This window comes from Syngnathus leptorhynchus, chromosome 3, assembly GCF_054491065.1.
Source record: "Syngnathus leptorhynchus isolate UIUO chromosome 3, UIUO_Slep, whole genome shotgun sequence".
NCBI lineage: Eukaryota > Metazoa > Chordata > Actinopteri > Syngnathiformes > Syngnathidae > Syngnathus > Syngnathus leptorhynchus.
In genome coordinates, this window is record NC_141197.1 from 9,309,647 (window position 1) to 9,330,285 (window position 20,639).

The 20,639-nt window shown below is 38.4% G+C and overlaps 2 protein-coding genes and 1 long non-coding RNA gene across 3 annotated transcripts; 1 reads left to right on the top strand and 2 right to left on the bottom strand.

Moving 5' to 3' along the window:
* Window positions 1-1,556: 1,556 nt before the first annotated feature.
* stk16 (serine/threonine kinase 16) lies at window positions 1,557-6,902 on the bottom strand. Its single transcript, XM_085907581.1, has 8 exons — window positions 6,855-6,902; window positions 5,852-5,971; window positions 5,525-5,744; window positions 5,308-5,441; window positions 4,663-4,750; window positions 3,950-4,078; window positions 3,726-3,847; window positions 1,557-3,160 (listed from the first exon to the last, which is right to left on the bottom strand). Exons 2-8 carry the CDS (start codon window positions 5,935-5,937, stop codon window positions 3,022-3,024), a joined length of 918 nt encoding a protein of 305 aa, XP_085763707.1. The 5' UTR covers window positions 5,938-5,971; window positions 6,855-6,902; the 3' UTR covers window positions 1,557-3,021.
* A 317-nt stretch (window positions 6,903-7,219) lies between these two features.
* Window positions 7,220-10,901, top strand: pcnp (PEST proteolytic signal containing nuclear protein). The gene is made up of 5 exons (XM_085908531.1): window positions 7,220-7,265; window positions 7,709-7,935; window positions 8,619-8,693; window positions 9,190-9,245; window positions 9,726-10,901. The coding sequence occupies exons 1-5, from the start codon at window positions 7,220-7,222 to the stop codon at window positions 9,832-9,834; spliced, it is 513 nt and encodes a 170-aa protein (XP_085764657.1). The 3' UTR covers window positions 9,835-10,901.
* A 4,165-nt stretch (window positions 10,902-15,066) lies between these two features.
* On the bottom strand, window positions 15,067-20,587 carry LOC147059137 (uncharacterized). The gene is made up of 4 exons (XR_015065634.1): window positions 19,934-20,587; window positions 18,347-18,414; window positions 16,458-16,537; window positions 15,067-15,290 (listed from the first exon to the last, which is right to left on the bottom strand). It is a non-coding gene; the product is annotated as an uncharacterized LOC147059137 (long non-coding RNA).
* Window positions 20,588-20,639: the final 52 nt, after the last annotated feature.

Consider the following 20,639-nt stretch of genomic DNA (forward strand, 5'->3'; position numbering starts at 1 on the left):
ACGCAGCCAAGGGTAATTTAGACATGAGTGACAGCGCAAGTTCTGGGTCCTTGCAAATAAAACATTAAATAAATAGGATCTTTGATTTGGAAGAAACTTTAAAGAGGCTCGCATGACATTTCTTTGTGGATTGAATGTTGCGGGGAAATTCTTGATTTAAAGAGGCTGGGTAGGAACGGTTCAGGACTGACCCATAATGCTTTGCTAATTGAATATCTCACTAATTGATTGGCAAATCAATAAACCCGGCGGATGGTTTACGGTGTGAGAGTTGGAGTCAGTTGCAAAAATGTAAGGCAAATTCAGATTCACTGTGAAAAGTCTCATTGAAATTGGCACTTAAATGAGGGCTGACCTTGCGCTTGCATTGCATGACATCATTTCTGCCAGCGGTTGATAGTGAAAAAAAATGTGGCGCCCCCGGGAGTGTGAGATTCGTTTTGTGGGGGCACTCGGGGAAGATATCATCTGTGATATTATTTCAAGTGTAATGAATTCTAGGATTTGTAAATAAAAAAAAGCACAGGTACTGTAAATGCAAGTTAGCATTTTTTTCATCCTTTTTTACGGCTGGTCATTTATGGCTAGTCATTTGTGTGTTTGTGCCTTGGAATGTAATCGAGGCAGCGGTGGAAGTGTGACATCTGACTGATCTGGGTGGATGTGAGGGTCATAAATCCAACCGAGGGCAACCGGTTTCATTTTTGTTGTCAGGGAATGTGCACACCAAAACAAACATAACCCAGGTGAGTAATAAATGGGCACTATTCATTAAAGACTGAAGCAAAATGACAAAAATCCTGCAAGATTTATTCTATATACTGCCAATTCCAAAGTTGCCTAAATCTCTTTTTTTTTTTCCCCCCATTTACTTTTAACGTAATTGATCTTACCATATGTTAACTGGACATTTATAAATATATATTAGAAAATGTAACATTTGCAAACGTATGCAAAATATATAAATTGAACAAAAATTCCAATAGCCTATTTGTTGCAAATGTTACATTTTCTAATATATATTTATATACACAGGCAAAACTGTTGGCTTTCCTCCATAAAACTCACAAAGGTCATTGAAAAGAATTGAAGCTGAAAAGACTGGAATTTGTTTTTGGGCAATTCACATCAACTCAATGTTCAAACATGAAGCATATGCCGCACCGACTGTGAGGAGGAGGTTCAATTTTGTCCCTGGATTCCTTTGCGACATCCAGCACTGGCTGTCTCAAATTTGTACATGGTACAATGAAATCTGAAGATTATCCAGGCATTCTGGAGGGAAATGTGCTCGCCAAGGTCAGCTAAAACAAAACACAGCTAAAAATAGCCCAAAACTGTAAACTTGCTCACGTGGAGTGGGCCAAAATACTTGGCAGTAGGTGAATCGAAATCCTGTGCTTGATTGTAGCATTCATTCACCTCAAAAGGTCGCGCAGCAACATATTAAGGGGACAAGCCAAACAGAAAAGAAGAAGTAAAACTATTTGGCTATTTTTTCCCCCCCTTTTTCTTAATGCAGTTGGACCACAAAAACAGAGCAATGCTTCATTAGCTCATTTTCAGTAAAAGTTTATTTCTAATAACTTGTGTCAGTTTGTGAGTATTTCTTTCTTTTATGCAAGTGTCCGAACAGTTTTGACTGACTGTGTACTCATGTCATTCAAGTGTGTCACATTTTTCTGTGCACTGGCCTAAACAACAAAGCTTTCCTTATTTCATTACTTTTTTTTACGATATTCAAGAAATTGTACAATTGAAAAAAATGACAAAAGCTATAACTTTTCACCAACAACATCATGACATTATCATGACAATAATAGTAAACATTCACTTTCAAACATTGAGTGAACCAGAGTGTTAGTAATTATTATTGAAATAATTAACTGAGTTTTAATTTACAAACAAGGTCAGGTTGTCACAGCAAATACAACACACGATGTAAGCAGGAATTTAAAACCAAACACAAAAAAAGAGTACCATGAGAATTAAATAGGAGACCTGATGAGGGGAAGCCCTGAAAAGTGTAAAAGTCACACAAGCCTAAATTTAACACTAACACAGGGGGAAATGTTGCTGTATGATTTCAGTTAATTGACTAAAATTATCTCAAGTACTTATGAGAATAATTAAAAGCTTACTTTGTGACCAAGAATGTGGAAAAGAAAAAAGTAATAAATTGCCAGTGATTATGTAGTGCCACCGTATGGTCACAAGCGGCATTGCAATAAGGCGCTGCTACAGTTGAAGGTGACTGATACAGTTAGTACTTGTGCAAATGGCTGATGGTGTAGTGGTACACTCGCCTGTCTTGTGTGCAGGCACCATGACTTCAATTCCCACATATGACTGTGTGCATGTGTGCGCAAGTGTGTGACTTCAAAAAAAAAAAAAAAACATTACATACCAAAACTGGAAGTTTCAAATATTACTAAGGAATAACGACATCATCAGAAATGTGACATCTAATCTAGCCTCTTTCTTTTGGCACGGAATGTCAATCTCAATGTGTTCCTTCACATGAACATTTGACAAACATTATAGGCCATAAAAATTAATTTCCACCCAACAGCTAAAAAAAAAAAAAAAAAACCTGATGGGAAATTTGCTTATCTGCTCACCTATTATCAAGCTTTCTGATTTAATCAGTATTTAACAAAGCACAAGACAAATATTGATTAATGTTGAGCTACAGGGTAGGATGCCTGCAAGCACATTCCGACAATTTGTGGAAAATGTCTAACTCTGTGTTGAGTTTCTAACTTGTAACTGCCTCATTTGAGCACATAAGGCACAAAAGAACAATTTTGAAGATGAAAGAGTATAATGGAAAGCAAAAGTGGGGAATGGAGATTCCATTTACTATGAGTCATCTGACAAAATTCTAAGCTAATAAGTAAAGCAGCAAATCCTTCAAAAGTCAAAATGTCACCTTATTTCCCAAACTAAATATATTGCTGTGTTTTCACCCTTTTAAGGATTTCCATTTGTGAGACGTGTGTCCGTGTGTGCAAAGTCCTTTCAGACGGTATTGGTTTGGGTGTTTGGACTGTAACTCTGTAGGTCCTGTACCTGCTCAAGTACCCAGCTGACGTTAGGTCTCTCTTGGGGGTTTGACACCATTATGGAGCTCAGCAGCAACTGCAGCCCCTCCGAGTAACTGGGGGAGAGACACACAAACCAGGAAAAATTCATGGGATGTGACATGTTGACAGGTTAAACATTGCACTCCAACTGGTGCCTTGAGTGAGCGCTTGCTCCGGGTACAAAACATCATTCGTCCGACTTTTTTGGTTTTGACCTTAAACTTGAGATAAGACTGCTGATTGGTGGCAGTGAATCCAGTTCAACTTACTTCACAATAAATGTCTCACAAGAGTTTGTTTAGCTCAATGCTAACATACATGAAAAACACCATTTACATGCTGGCTGTTAGCATTGACAGTAGAAACAAACAGACATTTGCACACAGATGGTGGAGCAACACAAACAGATCACATAATAATACTCAAGTGTATTCTTTGACTAAAAGTACAGCATTTTACTCAAATTTGTCTTTAACTACTATACTGTAACGCCTGTCCCTTTTTTTTTATGGGGGGGGCAGAGCTGGAAAAGATTATTATTGGCATTCACAACGATTTAAATGGGCAACAATTATTTGATATATGAATAGAATCATTGTGTTGATTAGGATCCCAGTGTTAAAAGGATTGACAACTGACCTGCAGGGCTGTGGGATGAGCAGAGGGTTCTGGACTGCCAAGGCAACGCTGTCGCCTCTCTGAAACACCATGTCGTAGGGTCCCTCCAGCACCATCATGCAGTATAGCACACATCCCAGTGACTGGATGAGTACAGCCAAAAGCAAAATAAGGGAAAGAGTGTTGTTGACAATGTCACAGCGTATACGAGATTCACTAACAAAAAGTAAAATATCCAGCTTTACCCAAATATCTGTGCGCTCGTCAATAACACAGTAGCTCTCCACATTGAAGAGCTCAGGTGCACGGTAGGAAATGGTGCATCGTTGTGCAGCCCAGTCCTGTAAAGTCATTGCTTCTCTGGATCCTTTGACCTGGAATTGAGTCCCAAATGTGAGAACTAAATAGTTGCAGAATTGGACAGTCACCCCTGAAGAGTGTAGACAGTCATAGCCATCTATGGGCTTGATTCACGAAAAGCTTGCGCATGCAAAAACGAGAATTATTTTTTTTTTTTTAATTCTCTTATGTGCAAAACAAACTGATGTGGAAGCTAATCTATAAACCTAGCCTACGGGGGAATTACATTTGAAAATGGGCTAAATAGTCGTTTCAAAACGGAAAAAACTGGCACAGGAGATGGAACACCACCTCTGAAAGGCAGCTGCAAATCAGCATGTGAAGGTCATCAACTATGACATAAATCAACCATTTAGGCTCTTATTAAATCAGACCATATGTGAATTCTTCCCGAAACTTTAAAACCAAAAACTCCAGTCACTTTTAAAAACACACAACCCAATATTCTCAGTCAACACTGTTAAGCAAGTTACCCAATCCAACCAGTCTGTCAAGATGAGTCACAAAGCAGCTGACAGTATCTTAAAATACACGCTCGAGGTAAATTAAGTGTACTTTGGGATACTCATAAATATTCTAAACGCTTGAAGACTCTTACCTCAATGCGGGCTGTGTTCATGGAACCCAGATCCATCAAGACAGGGCTGTCATCCTCATTCAAAAGCACGTTTGTAGGTTTAAGATCTCTGACCAAACACATTGAAGACATCAGTATCTATCTCTTATTTATTTTCAGACTAAAAGAAAAAGTTACAGTGATACCTTGACCGAGATGGCTACAGCTCAAGAAAAGTTCAATTCAAGACTTATTTATAAAATTGAAGCCGGAAATATTACCCATGTCCCATGTTGTGTCAAGTTGCTACAGAACATACAGTAAATAACATGCATATGCTGTTTAGTCCTGGCTAAAAGCACTTTTTGTTGGATCCGCATTCAGTATTTTTTATTATTATTAACAATAATAAAATCCTATTTATGCTTCTTAATGTTGGTTTAGGACGATTTAAACCCTTGATTTCATATTCATGGAAATCTTTTGAAGGATTTGCGGAGTCCCTGGAATGCCAAATGGACCATGTGGTAAACGGCCAACCCCAGTGACATTGCCACAGCCCTTAAATGTATACATCAAGACACAAATGTACTACTTCAATGTATGTGCGTGTGTGACCTTTAATTACACTTCATAAAACAAGTGAATTACTTGACATACTATCAAAATGGTGTTCAGAGTTCTTACCGATGAGCATAACCTTTGTCATGGATTGCCTTGAGTCCTGAACAGATCCCACGAAAGATTTTTAAAATCTTTTTCTCAGGCATGTAGCTCCCATTGTCTCGAAGCTTCTCCAGAACTGACCACAGGCTTCCCTTCTGGATTTTTTTTTTTTTGCACACACAGGCAGATAATATGAGCATCAGAGCGTTTGATGGATGACTAAGAAGAAGCAACTTACTCTTATATAAGGCAGAAGCAGCCAGGCTTCACTTTTCCCATTGCGCTCAACAAAGGTGTGCGCCACAAGGCTCAGTATATTGGAGTGATTAAACAAATGATGCATCTCCACTTCTGTCTGGGCCTCCAGGCGGCCTTCTCGATCATGACACAGAATCCTCTTCAGGGCATAGAAGCGACCATCTTTTACCCCCTCAACAAGGTCCACATAACTGAAACCACTGGAGAGAGGAATTAAGAAGAATTCAGCATTTTGTTGAAAGGCAACTTTTGTTATAAAGTAAATAGATAAACTGCTGATGCTAATGTACCATACGTGTTATCTTACCCCTCGTCAAGTTTCTGCAAGAAGTAGTATTTTTTGTTATCAACGGTGATGGAGCCACGGGAGCAGATGCACATTGTCTGCCCCATCTTGACTGGAACATTATTTTATTCAAAAACTAGCCTGTGGAAATAAATAGAAAGCCTTTCAGAGGGATGGAAATGAAAACAATTTCTTCAACCAAATTTTGCACAAGGGGTACAATTGTGTTTTTGCAGTGGCCGGCAGTGAAATTTGATACCTAGTACAGACTTAATTATCCAACTCTTAATACCGCCACACACTACTACATCGGAATTATTAAAAAACCATCAGGTATATCATCAGCAGAAATTCACCATCAATATTTATCTAATAAGATGATAATTATCTTGTGATCAAATACATTAGGTCTCAACAGAGATATGTGTGCAGACGATTACAGATAATCGAACTTGACTTGCTTTGACAAACCAATTAAAGAAAGGAAAATGCTGCTTTTATTGTGGAGCCAGATAGCTGATTGTTTCACAAATCAGTCCTAATATAATTTAAGTTACATCGACTCACACTTATGATCCTGAAGGCTTAAGATAAATTAGATTCGTTTTTTTTGTGTGCAGTCTAAACACTGGTGTTTACTAACTTAAGTTAAAACAGATATTTGTATTTCTATACGTATTTACATAACTTGCCTTAGGACAGAGTCTACCAAACGTAACATAATGTGGCTAAAACTGTCGGATCTCCACTGCATTACACAAATAGGGTAAATTTTTGACCGTGTATTGCAGTTAAATATGTAAACACAATGATTAGGTGGTTCACTAGGTGTATGTTTACAGATCTAAAATTGGAGTTACAGGACTGGGGACTAAATTCTCTCTGCACGACACACTCATCTGACGTAAATATGGAGCAACCTTCACAAAACGCCAACATCATGAATGTAAGAAGTTGTTGGTCATTTTTTTTTACAGAATACCTGCCTAAAACGATGCGCAAATATGGAGCCATAGAAGCTTACCTGTTGGTGTACATCACCGGGCTCTCTCGTTTCCGGTTTGTGACGTCATGGACTGAAATTCTTCTTCTGTAATAAATAGAAGAGTGAACATATGTACGAGCGCCAACACCACCGTAGATGGCTAAACCGTGTAACTGCATTTAAGCACCAGTTTGTGGAAAGCAGTTTTATTGATATCTGATATCCAGGACAAATAAAATTAATGCCATTTCTAATTTTTCAAGAGTCAAAGGGTGTTCAAAAATCAAACAAACTGAATGAAGGTGAAAAAGACAAGGGGCGGCATTTCGCCGTTGGTGGCGCCAAGACGCTCGGAATCGAAACAAAAGCGAAGAAGAAGCGGATTGCAGCCCATTTAAGTTAAAATGGCGAACTTCGAACGCAGCAGGAGAGACCGCCGCGACGACGGAGGTGATATCTGTGCTATTTCAATCATTTTAACACGCTTTTTAATGAAGTCTGTGTATGCATTGCTTCCCATATTCCCCAGTCGGTTAGAAATATGACACTTGTGGAAGTCCATCCTAAAATTTAACATGCTAACATGTCATGTGTTGTTTTGAAAAGATACCATCGTATGTTGAAATTGCATCCAAATTAGTATGCAATCATCGCATTCTGTGCTTATGCGCTAAGGTTACAAGTGGTCAAAAATGTATTTGAGATAGGTAGCTTTGCTCAAACTCGAATGAATTGCAAATCTATCTCATACTGGGCAGTGCACGCATGACTTAAATTTAGACGTTTTTTTTAATGTCACATTTGGTGGCTACAAACATAGCAGTGCAGGTAATGTTTTATAGCTCTGTAACAAAACCGTTGTTCACCTTGGTGAGTTGTCTTGCCTCAAGCAGGGCCGCTGGAGGAGGGAGGCAGAGTGAAAACTAAGCCTGTCTCTTGTAGCACGGTGGGCGGAGGAGCGAGCAAACTCAAACGCACATCCCAGCATCTTTCTTCTGAGGATGAGGACGAAACCCCGTCAGATCCACCAGCGCCTCGCAAAGCATCCAAAATAGGTTCCGGCACGAGCAGCAACACTGGGATAAAGTCAAATCCTATCTCGATCAAGCTTGGAGCAAGTGTGAGTAATGGTTTGCTTCTTTGATTGTTTTATTTATTGAGCTAGCTGCAGCTTCATCTTCTGGGGACCTTCTGAGTTTTGTGGTTGGAATCTAGACTTGAGCTTTTCTGTGTGGAGTTTGCATTATTTTCATTGGGTCCTCTGGCTTTGTCCTGTATTCTAAAAGCAATCAGTTGAAGACACAGAGTTATCCTTAGGTGTGAATAGAACTGGGAATGTTTGTCTATACGTAGAGATGAGAAAAGTACTCAAATGCGCTACTTGAGTAGACAATCACACATGCCTGAGAAGTAAACAATGAAACACAGCCACATCTTGTCTGTTATATTTTCTTCAGATATAAACACATTTTCTAAATGCAAGTCCATGTGAATTTAGGCGCCACAAGTCACAGCATATTGGCTTGGGATCACTCTCGCTGACAAAACATAAAGACCAGCCAACAAGGTACCTGAGGCAAAGCAAGATGTAAAAAAAAATATATATATATATATATATATATATTTTTGGGGGGTCTTTGAGAGCTAACTAGAAAGTGTTTGTCAGCTAGGCTAGAGTTCACTCAGCGAGAACCGAATGAAGACAAGCAGTCCGGAGTTTGTCTTGAGGAAATATGTTGAGGTAATCATGGATTATGCTGTGAAATGTAATTCCCCCTCTTTTCCTCACTATTTTGCCTTTAGAAACCTAAAGAGCCTGTACCAACAGCCCCTCCTAAAAAGCTTGGCTTGGCATCCGTCTTCAATGAAGATGATGATGTAAGTACTGGAATGGAAGAATTGCCAAAGACAATTGTACTTTTTTTTTTTTTTTTAAATACTAACTAGACAATTGTGAATGGGGAAACCTTCTAAGCATCTGGCCTTCAAATGTGGTGAGCTACCTCTCCCATCTCTGGGTAGGGGTGTAGTCATTAAACCTGTCTCCTTTGCTCTGTAAAACGTCAAGATCGCAAGGTCCTTGATGAATTATTTGCTTGATATGTAGTTTCGAAATGTAATCGAGGTATTGTGAAGTTTGCCTATATAGCTGCAAGATGTGGTAGAGCAGATGTTTGCTTTTCTTTTAGTACTGAGAGAAGACGTCTTCATTTCTTTGTCTCTAATGGACAATGACATTTTTACAACAATCCACATTGACACATGACTATTCCTGTAGACATGTTCTCAGAAAAACCACATGCAAAAAGCATGGCCATCACTTGCTAAAAGACCACCAATGTAAATGAGCTGATAAAATGTTCTCACCTTGCAGAGCGAGCCTGAGGAGATGCCCCCAGAGGCAAAAATGAGAATGAAGAACATCGGGAGGTACCTTAACAACTTTGTCTTACTTCTGCCTAGTCAACTTTGAAACCCCCACATATTTCTTTGGTGACATGATTTCTTTTTTGTGACATCTTTGTCTGTGAGTGTAGTAAGATGAGTTTGAAATATTGCATGGCTTTGGTATCATTGTGTTGTATTTACAGTCCAAATCACTATTCTCATTGTTAGTCATACTCGGTCAGTAATTCACAAAGTGTAGTATACGGGCTCCCTCTAGTGGTAGTTAGGGGAAAGTCACATGAATTAAATGTTGAGCTGTATTTTTTTTTTTAAATATTAAAACAGTGCATTACTTATGTTTTTTGCAATTCAAGGGAAGTTTTAATTTCCCCTTTAGTGTTTGACAAATGTATAATTAACCATTATAAAAGGTAACTAAAATTAGGATCATACTACAGTGCATTCATTTGTATGCCAAGTCCAGTCAGCATTTAACATGTTATTTATCTGAAATCTTTTTAGGGAGACTCCGACATCAGCAGGACCAAACTCCTTCAACAAGGGCAAGCAAGGCTTCTCTGATAATCAAAAACTTTGGGAGAGGAAGCTGAAGGCGCACACAGACAAATAATGAAGCACTCAAGTCGCAGTAAAATCACACCCGAGATCTCGACAAAGGCTTAAATGATTGCAGCCTCGGGTTTGACCATGCCCCACCATGCTTTTAAGTCTTTTAGTATTCTCGCCTTATGACCTTACAGCCGAGCAATGGAAAAAACACAACAGTGTGTGCTGAGCATGACATCGAATTGCTAATATGAAAGCCTCATGGCTCCCTTTCCTTCCTGCTACTTCATCCATAACTGGCCAGCTGTTCTTCACCTTTGAGCCGCTGTGCATATACATGTAAATATAAGTGTGATTGTGTTTTGTTTTGGCATTTGTTTTATCTCGTAGCAGGGTTTCAAAGAGGTGTGGTGACTTTCCATAGGAACTTGACATTGGAAATACAGTATTCCAAATAATGGCTATTAATAAAGCAATGGCTCTTGACTGCAAATACTCGTATGTTCGGACACTCCTAAGGCAAGGTGCCTCTGTGCTTGGTTGTTTTAGTCAGGACACTGCTAAAAATATATTTCGCCCAAGTATAACTTCCTTATTATGAGCCAACTTTTATGTTTATAAACTGGTTTGTTCCCTTTAATTCCTGTGGAAAGGTGCCAACTTGAAGCTGTTCTAGAATTTTGCAACCCTAATACTTGTGATTGAGTGATTGACAGATTTTTTTTTAGTTTTTTTTTTTTTTTTTTTGCGCGTGCCATCTTATCCCTCACCCTCTTCCTCCTCTGTTGTATTTTGGTGTTTTATCACTTTATTAAATCACACCACAACAATGTTTGTTGTTTGATTAGTAATAGCCCCAAAAAATGGAATCATGTGTCTTAAGTGTGAAATCATGCAAATACGTAACCGCTCATGAAAAAAAAGAACCTGCTAATGGTAAGCCCTAATCATAGACAAGGAGCACCCGTGAATAAACAAAGCCTGATGAAGAATAACATAAGTCACTGACACGATGTGGTTTTAGCTTTCTGTTACCTGCAACTTTTACATTTAGAATTTGCAATTGGTTACCTAAACTAGTTACACATGATATAGCGTTTTAACAAACAGTTCAATAAACATTTTGCAAAATATATGAGTCGTTTGTGTTTGCAAACACTTGCACCAACACAAGACATTGCAGTTTCATTTTAACATTTAACAATTTTTTCTCCATCTAACAATATCTCCGTCTTGCTTGATACGATACTTCCTTACTTGTACTTGACATGCATTTCACATTTCTAATTAAGGTTTCATTTTCGGACACATTTTATTCATGTCAAAAACAACATAAGCTGAATGTTGATGTTTTAAGATTTATTTTAAATAAACCAAATTTTCATCACAATGATATTTTCAAGTCATGTATGAGTGATTGGTATTGACGAGCACTCAAATGTAAAGTGATATCAGTGCATCTCTATTCTTAAGTCCTGGTTTCTAAGATTGTTTCCAAAAGGGTCATGGGAAATGACTCTAGTGACATGTCTTACTCTGTGTTTGGGTAAGGCCTTCTTCAGTGACCTCCAGAATTTGCCGGTGACGCTTTCAGTTATTGGATATAAGTTTTAAGTTGTTATAAGTTATTGGATATGTCATCAAAATAAGAATGAAATTACTTAAGACAGCAGTACTTTTGAAATGATCCTCAGCATTTCTTGTTATTGCTAATCATAACAAAGGTCGGGATTTTTGTCGATACAATGCGATGGTTTATATTAGACTCCAGCATACATAGTCAGCTGCAACTGTTTTTGTTCTTTTGTATAAATTACGTATCGAGGCGTTACATGTTAAGCAATTCTAACTTAGAACAATCAATCAGTCTTACCTTTTTTGGCCAAGGTAATGGTGAGAATGAAAAAGATTGCATTCCTTTGTTACTTCTTTGAACACTAAATTTACAGTGTTTTTTTTGACACCTCCAGTCAAATTTTCCCTGTAAAATGAGATTGGAAGAATAAGATTATCAGAAATGTGTTCATTCATTTTGCATGTCAGTCGTTTACCTTGTATAATTGTAGAAGACTGGGAAGGAGTCATTCTTTTCCACAAATATGTTCCCACTCATCCAAAAGAGGGAACTGGCGACTGAATAAAGTACAGCTTCACATTTAATCACAGCCGGTGAGCCTGAAAAAGCAGTTTGAGGGGGGGAAAAAAAAAAAGTCATAATGTAGTGGTTCACATGGCCAGCGTTGATGCATTGAAAGCTCAAAGTGTACATTTTGGTGTGATGGCTCTGAACAGGATAAGCAGATGACAATTCAAGAATCAATACAAGACTGATGCTTACCCACATCCACATAAATAATTTCATTTTCCCCTGGTTAGGAGATCACAGCATGTTTGTTTCCTAGGAAAATATCAAATTCATTTGTACACTGCCAACATTTTGAACAAAAAAAAAATCTGCAATCATGCATGTGACAGATCTTTTTTTTTAGACAAACATGCAATATGTTCGCTTTTATGGAGGATTACAGAAACGTTAACGGTAAAATAAAGAATGAGAACCTTGTCTACATCACTTTTTCATCCGTTATTTTTACAATTGTTATCTTATCAAGAGTCAGAGACTTTAATTGGCATATATATATTTTCTGGTTGTTTTACTTTCAAGCTGTTATGTGTTTTCATTGTGTGTGCCATGAAAGGTTTTTGGCTTGCCACTGTGTTTCCTAAGACAAGCTACATGTAAGATTTAAGATCTTAAAAGCAAACACAGGATATGTTTAGCTTCTGCTTATCATGAATGCACTTAAGTGCTGCAGAGGGAAAGTCAAACTGTGGTTTCTTTCACTTGGACTCTGAGGGGGGTCACTGTCCTATAGATGACCCTAACGCACCATGATAGTGCCCCAGTGCATTATGTAAAACAAGGATGTAAAACAAGAGGGCCTCAATTGGGGCCCCCGGCAGCTCAGAAAGGATGGAGGCAGGAAAACGAAACAACACAAATCATTGCGAGTTCAATTCACGTCAGTATACGTGGCTTTTGAAAATGAAATGAAGTCTACTTTCTTGCGGGAGGATTTTTTGCTGTGTATTTTTTTGTTGACTAGAGAGATGATGGCGTGTTGTAGTCTTGCCGGTGGCTTGGTAGTAACAAAATCACTGCACTTAAGCAAATTTATCAGGTATCTGGACTCACACACTTTTTTTTTTTGTATTTAAGTATGGAATTAGTGTGTGTGTGTTTGTTTGTGTGTGCACCCGTGTATGTGTGTCGTTTGCCTGACCTTGGTCATTTTCGAAACAATCTGATGGCACTGAAATCTAAAACAAATATTTTAGGAATGAGAAATGTCGTGCAAAAGAGGACCCACCCAGACGCACATTACGCGCACACACACACTCACAAATTCCCACTTGAAAGATGGAAATCTATTGTTATAAAAGTGATAGTCTCATGGAGAATAGGAACATGTCTTCCTTGCCAAACTGACATCAGTTTAACAACAATATGAGAAGATGTGATCTTTGCCTCGACTCCAACTGTATTCTGCATGTATGTAAGGTATGTAGATGAACCCAAAAATAACACCAAATTATTATCTTAATTATGTTACGTGCAAAACAACAGTTAGGAACCAATAAATTCTAGTTTGGCATGGTGAGAGCCGGAACGACACCTAACGATAGCTCCACAGTGTCATCAGCAAGGTGTAGAAGTGGCCAATCCTTGGAGTTTTTCATGAATCAAACATCTGTATTTGATTTTGCCATTCATTTATTTGTAACACTATGTACATTAAAATCGAATTAGGTTCACCTGTAAAGGTGAAAGTGAATTTGAGGTTCGTCCTGATATTTCATCAAAAAGCCCCATATTCCCTAACTTTTTTATGAGTAACATAATTTGAGATTATTTTGTTTTCAAAAATTAGGCAGGGACTAGAGTTGGGCTGTAAGAATGATGGAATGTTGACGTAAGTGGAAACTTTTTTATTTAAGGCATTGGGCAATGTGTTGGCTATTCAAATAGTATTACACAAATGATGAATTTTAAAATGCTTTAAGGATGATTAAAGTTGTTCCTCCAAGCCAGAACTGATTCATTGTGGAAGTATGCTGGTGAGTGCACGTAAACTCTGCTTTTGGCCAAATAGCCCCTATGTGATTAGAAATTAGGATTAACATAAGAAGCCATCATTATAAACCAATTAGGAAAAACATTTTGAGGAATGTTTGCGAACAAAGCTCTTTTTAAAATCAACTCAAGAATGACCTGTCAGTGATGGTCAACATTTTCAGTGGGACTTTTTCCCACTGTGATGAAACGACTCAAATATCAGGCCAAAAAGGTCCGGAGAGAGCCACGCCTGCTCGCTCAGGCCCATAAGAGCATGTCTGACACATTTCAACATTAGTGCACACACACACACACACACACACACACAGCCTCGTTCTCTATCTCACATGTACACAAGCACACACACGTCCAGAAAGCACCATGTGTCACACACACATAAAATAATCTCCTACTAATGCCTCCACCTATCCTGTTCCTCTTCCTGATCATAAACTACTTCCTAATGTCTGTTTTTTGATTTTTTTCTGTTTTGTTAATGCAACACACATAAGCATATCAAAAAAAATAACCAGTTACAATGATTTTGAGACATTATTTATATTTGTCCACAGCAGTCTCAGTCAGTTTGTTTGTCTGCACTGTCGATTTTAGATGATGTCCTATTTGTGAAGAAACTGATGGAAATAAAAATGTGTCTTCCGATTAATCGGAAAATTGTTTGAATTTACAGATTAATTGATGACTAAAATAATTGTTAGTTGCAGCCCTATTTGAACATTAGGCAAGTCGATTTTTGTTCGATAAAATGATATGTTTTAGTTAAACATTTGAATAGACAAGGTTTAAATGACTACCAGTGTATGTGTTACTTTTACTGAGAGTCACGAATGAACTAAGCACAATTTGCTTGTTCATTTTCTTTTAGTTTCCTAAAAGTGATGTTATATGATTGATAGGCTCACAATTCTTGACAACAAGAGTGACAACAGGTGCTAAGAAATGGTTCCATTTTTTTGGAGTTGAAGGATAGATGATTACACATTGGTTGACATTATTATATCAAATATCATAAATAGGTGTGAGCCTGTTTATAGACAGAGAAAGTGCTCCCGTGGGTTTCAGAACACTAAAACCATGTTATGGATACAAACCACTGATCGTATGTGGTTAAAACAAAATTTATGGTGCTGCAAAAAAAAAACAAAAAATGTCCACTTGCCAAAAACTCTTTATGAAGTATCAAGGCTCACTTTCAGTCTCATGACACACGTGCTCGCCAGGCACACACACAATTTCAGGAATCTTCGTCATCGGTTTCCAATGGGCTGCGATTCATTAGCGTCGTTCCATGTGCACTTGTTCGCATGTGCACGCTTTATTGCCAGCTGAGGTTTGATCACACTTTCTGTGGGTGGGGATGGTCGAGCTTCAATGCTATCCAGCTGTAAGGGGGACCAAGGTAAAACTCTTACAGTTGTGTCAACATGTATGGGAAAGCTATTAAAGTATTTTTTCGAGAGACAAATCAGTGCTCGAGTAAAACCAATGTCCTACAAGACTAATTGAGTGAGGGCCTGTGTGTGTGTGTGTGTGTGTGTGTGTGTGTGTGTGTGTGTGTGTGTGTGTGTGTGTGTGAGTCGCTTGATAAATGACAGTGACTACAAACCTACAATCAGCGCAATCCAAAAACCAAATGGATGCTAAATTCCAAATGATTACCACACCCTCAAACATTAAGCACTGTCATGGAAAAAATCCGATCTTTTTGACTTGCCAGTTCATTAAACCTCAATTATTGACATACAGGGAATCCTTGGTTTTTTTTTTTTTCTTCTTCTTCCATTTTTTAAGTGTAACCACCCCCCACACATACACACAAACCCTTGACTAATTATAAAACATTTTCAAGTATTACTTAGTCTTTCACGCTCAAGAAACAGCAGACTATTGTATATCATCACGTCGAAGAAACAAAGACTCAATTTCACAGTTCCTTAAATAAGTTCCATGAATAAATGACAACCCCTTAAAAATGTTGCCTTAAGATGCCACACACATTATAATGCTTCTTAATTTTGTCTTAACATCGTTCCAAGATGCTGCAAGAAAAAGAATGATGATTCTGGATACTATAAAAACACATGCAAACAAAAAAAAATAATCCAATTGCTTTATAAATCTGTAAAATAGAAATGGGGCAAACATCGAATAACCATATGGCACTCGCATGTGAGATGGAATTCCATCCAGAAGTCAACCTGACCTGAAAAATGACCTCATAATGAAATACCCTGATGGTGTGATACCGAGTTAACCATCAGAACAATAACCACAGTTATAACAACATGGAAAACCCCTTTCTCAGCATGACGCACAGGTCTCCTAACTGAGAATACAGCCAAGTCCACCATTTCCCAAACGGAAGTGCTAATTAACCCAAAAAAGCTTCACACTTCCTGCTGGCTAGCAATTATGACTGAGGGTTACTATGGTAACTGTTATTTCATGTGTGAGAAAGGGTGTGTGGGTGAGAAAGGTGGAATGATAGCAGACACAAAGACAGACTACGGCAGGAAGTCTTCAATTAGTTTGTGCATTGAATCTGTTACCTTGAAACAGATGCCTTTGGGATACAGCCAAACTCTGAGGTCCAATGTTCTCCGGAGGTGCAAGTGTTCACACGCTGTGCCTAAAATGAATTCAGTCATTTGTTTTTAGATACATTAGAAGATAAGTGTCAAAACATGGAAGGACTGATCACTCTTACTGAATAGAAAATTTGTTCATTCCAGTTTGGGTACTGACTCCCTTTTAACATGAGTTTGAATGTGAGTAGTTAATCGGATTCTGAACTTGCAACTGATTAACCTCAAATTCGAAAGTACCAAAATCACATTTCCGCAAAAATTTGCACAAGACAAGTAGAGATACTGGTAAAAACTAAAGTGCTGATGATGTTTTTTTTTTCCTCGCTAGTGTGCTGACACTTCATGTTCAACATGTGACACATGTCACCATCACCTTGACCAGGATGGAAGAGTGGAACTTTTGAACAGCACACACAGGGGCAATAATCACAAGTGGAACAATAAGCGCCATAACAGGAAATGTGCAAGCCAATATCAGTCATTGTTCTGCTTTGTCTGACTCAGATGGTGTCTACTGTGGAAGAAACACAGGTGACGCTCCTGTGAATGCTCTTTTCTTTTTTTTTTCCTGATCTAAATCAACTAATAGGAAAAACAGCGCCACTCTAAGCTTTGTACTGACATCCCCCTTCACCTTCATCTGGACACAAATATTCTCAGCAAGTTTCCAATGAGGAACATTTCCTGAATTTCCCGTCTTAATTCCTCATGGAAATATAACCCAAATTTGCCTGAAGGTTATCGTTGACATTTTTGTTTTTGTTGTAATCAGGTGTTTGCCCCCCCCACACAGCCACTGCATGACTTGATCCACCCATAATTACTGCTATTTAATTTTGTTACTCAGATAGACTGCACTTGAGTCATGGAGAGGCTTTCCCTCAAGAATTGCTGAAAGCTTCAGTGCTGGAGAAGGAGACAGAAGCAACCACAGTCACTGACTCAGGCTCCAACTTGGATTAGTGGGTAGACTGTTGAAATAAATCATTTATCTACTGTGGCCTAAGCAAGCTCCAACTGGTCATAAATAAGAGTGTTCCATTCCGCCTTACACGCGAGTTGGAATCGAGTTAGAAAATGACATGAAATTCCCTTTTGTCAAATAAAACCCAACTAGCATGAAGGAAAGTGCTTTTTGGATTTATGATGGAGTTAAAGTTAATTAAAGTGCAACAAGCAGCACATCATATTTTAAATAACCACACAGCAATCAATCAAATGTTGCCACACAACATGCTCCCCACAATAATGACCCAAGGCAGGCTCAGAACCTAAACAAAGTCTCCAGTCAACTGGAGTCTCGCCCAGCTCACCCTGCAGTATTCGCAAGTACATCACCCAGACAAAAAAAATCTAAAAAATAAAAACATGAAGCCATACATCCGTTTACGATTTTAAAACAACTGAATACAAATGACAGTCAACTTGAATAATTGCGAAGCATTGTTATCCTGCGTCGCCATTCGATGTAAGTGTGACAGTGACAGAAGCAGTTGTTTTGAAGCTTTATGATCATATATATTCTATAATAAATATATGACATTATATATTATAACTCTATGATCATTTCCATGAACCTTTCTAATGTGTATTTTCATATTATAAATGAGCATCAGGCTACTGGATTTATTATCAATGACTTGGTTGAAAATGTTGGCGTTTATTTGCTTTTGTTTTACGTGTCATATTTACAGTAAATATCTTTTAGAAGTGACAAATGAAGATCTTAAAACAAGCACGCTTCACTTCTTATTTGGGGAACTACTGATAATCAGGAGCTAAGGAATACTTTCAAAAGTCGGAATGAAATGAACGAGGTGAAGGTATCTGATGCCGGCCGGAGTGGTTACCTCGTCTGATTTCCATGCAGGCAGCGTTAGGGTTAAGGTCTCGCTTCCAACCCTTCCCTCTGGCAAACCTAAAAAAGGGGCCAAAAAATGAATGCATATTAATAATACTTACAAATTTTACAAATGTCTTGGCACACATTTGCACACTACTAAGAAATGTGTGCATTGTAATATAATGTTCTTGAATAAATCCTGTCTGTCATTTTAGAATGTGTAAACATTTGTAAAAGCACTTAGCCACTTCAAGTACTAACCAACACAGCATGCTTTCATTTTTTTTTCCCACTAAAATTATAGACCAGGCGCTTCACACTAACAATAACAGTACAACTGAGAGTATTCCTCAATAGTCGCTTATACAAGATAGTCAGCGTACGAAATAAACACAATATTTTCAAATGTGATGTTCATGTTCAAACACACTGTTTCATCAGTTGTGAGTCATTTTCCAAAGGGGGAGGAAGTCTCACGCTGAGCTCTGCCAAGCTTTTTACTCATTCGTCTAGTCCAAAGAAGGCCATATTGCAGGGGAGGGTTAAAATCACTCAATTAACAAGTGATCATTCATATGTGGATGAGATGAATGCATCATGATGGGGAAAACCCTAAGAACGCTTGCTAATGTGAGGATCAAAATGTGGTACACGTTCCAAAATGACAACGTACCTTACCCAAATGAAAAACATCACTCGAGCCACAGAAAAAAAACAACAACCCTGCAGTCAGTAAACATTGAGACCTTACAGTCTCCTGCTGATTATTCTTATTTTATATTTAACATGTAACACTCAATTTAAATTCAAATTGAAAGTGAATGACAAGTTCATAACCTTGACTCCCAAGAAAATTCTGTAACTGATCTGTTTGAGCAAACACAAATGGTGCTCTTCAAATACCATTCATAACACGTCAATATGAATAACAGTGGATGTCATCACTAGTTAATGAAAAAAACCATCTCCTAAGGAATGATGTGGTTTTTTTTTTTCACATGAAACTCCCTCACACACACACACACACACACACACACACACACACACACACACACACACACACACACACACACACACACACACACACAAATCTCGCATTTTCTTTTCATGGGAAAACAGTGAACAAACAAACCTTTGCAACAAGAGTGAGTATACACCAAATTGACATCACAGGAAAAAAAAGAAAAAAAAACAATTGGGCCCCATTTGTACATTTGTGCTGTACTCGCTTTTGTTGCCACTGGTTTAGACATTATTAGCAGTGTATTGAGTTATTTTTAGGATCCAGAAAATTTAGACTGTTATAAAGATGTACACTACATTTATGGTGTCCATTTTTGTTTCCTGTGGTGACAAATTTATGGCTATGTGTTGCAATTTGACAGTGCATTTTAATTGTTATACAAAGTGTACACTGACTACTTCACATTTGCAGCATTCATTTCTTCAATGTCTCATATGAAGACAAAAAATGGAGGGGTTGTCCTCGTTTTTTCAACATACGTGCTTTTCAGTGGACAAGGAAGATACGAGGAAACAAGAACACTGTACCCAACGCCGAGGTCGTGTTTAGTATACAGCTGACAGCGTTTACCTTTGGTCATGAGGAATTAAAAGTTGTATATGGAATGGAGTTTGTGTTGTAGGTTCCTCTTGGACTCGCCCATGAGACTTGGCCCAAGTTGCCAAACATTTGACAGCAAAGAACTTCTAAAGGCCCTTTGTGGTGATCTGCTGGAGCCAAACAGCTGTTTTGTGTCCTTGAGGGAAGGGAAAACAAGAAATGAGAACATGAGAGGCACAAATTGGGAAAACAAAAAAAAGGAGAGGAGAAGGAAGTCAAGAGCACATGAGGGTGTCCATACTTGTTTGATTGTGTCCAGGAGCCAGAAGCATGAGTGGGTGGAATTTAACAATTAACATGGACAGTCGTCCGGGGAATGCGGGTCTCCGTGACAACAGTGGGCACAGCCAAACACACGGGTTCTTTCATAACCATCTCTAACACAAATGGCTTTCTCACAAGCAGTGAGCAATGCATGATGTTTATGAAAAGCTTTTTCCCTTCCACTTCAAATATGAGGAAGTACTTGACCGTATATCTTGCATACATGACGTCTGGGGGTAAGAGCTGATGAGGAACTGGCAGAACTTCAAATTCACTTTCAGAAGTGTGTGCGTGTGTAAGGATGGGAGGGGTTGGGGCTTATTGAGGACAGTGTTTGCGCCAGCAGGTCCACCCTAGAAAGAAGACGTAATCACTGACATTTTTACCTTAAAACAAATCGAGTGACTCAATT

Excerpts from the sequence above, each read along its gene's own strand:
- pcnp (XM_085908531.1), top strand. The coding sequence starts at position 7,220 with ATGGCGAACTTCGAACGCAGCAGGAGAGACCGCCGCGACGACGGAG. Across the intron at positions 7,936-8,618 it reads CGATCAAGCTTGGAGCAAGT|AAACCTAAAGAGCCTGTACC; the intron begins GTGAGTAATGGT and ends TTTTGCCTTTAG. Across the intron at positions 9,246-9,725 it reads AGAATGAAGAACATCGGGAG|GGAGACTCCGACATCAGCAG; the intron begins GTACCTTAACAA and ends AAATCTTTTTAG.
- stk16 (XM_085907581.1), bottom strand. The coding sequence starts at position 5,937 with ATGGGGCAGACAATGTGCATCTGCTCCCGTGGCTCCATCACCGTTGAT. Across the intron at positions 4,751-5,307 it reads GACAAAGGTTATGCTCATCG|AGATCTTAAACCTACAAACG; the intron begins GTAAGAACTCTG and ends GTGTTTGGTCAG. Across the intron at positions 4,079-4,662 it reads TGAACACAGCCCGCATTGAG|GTCAAAGGATCCAGAGAAGC; the intron begins GTAAGAGTCTTC and ends ACTCAATTCCAG.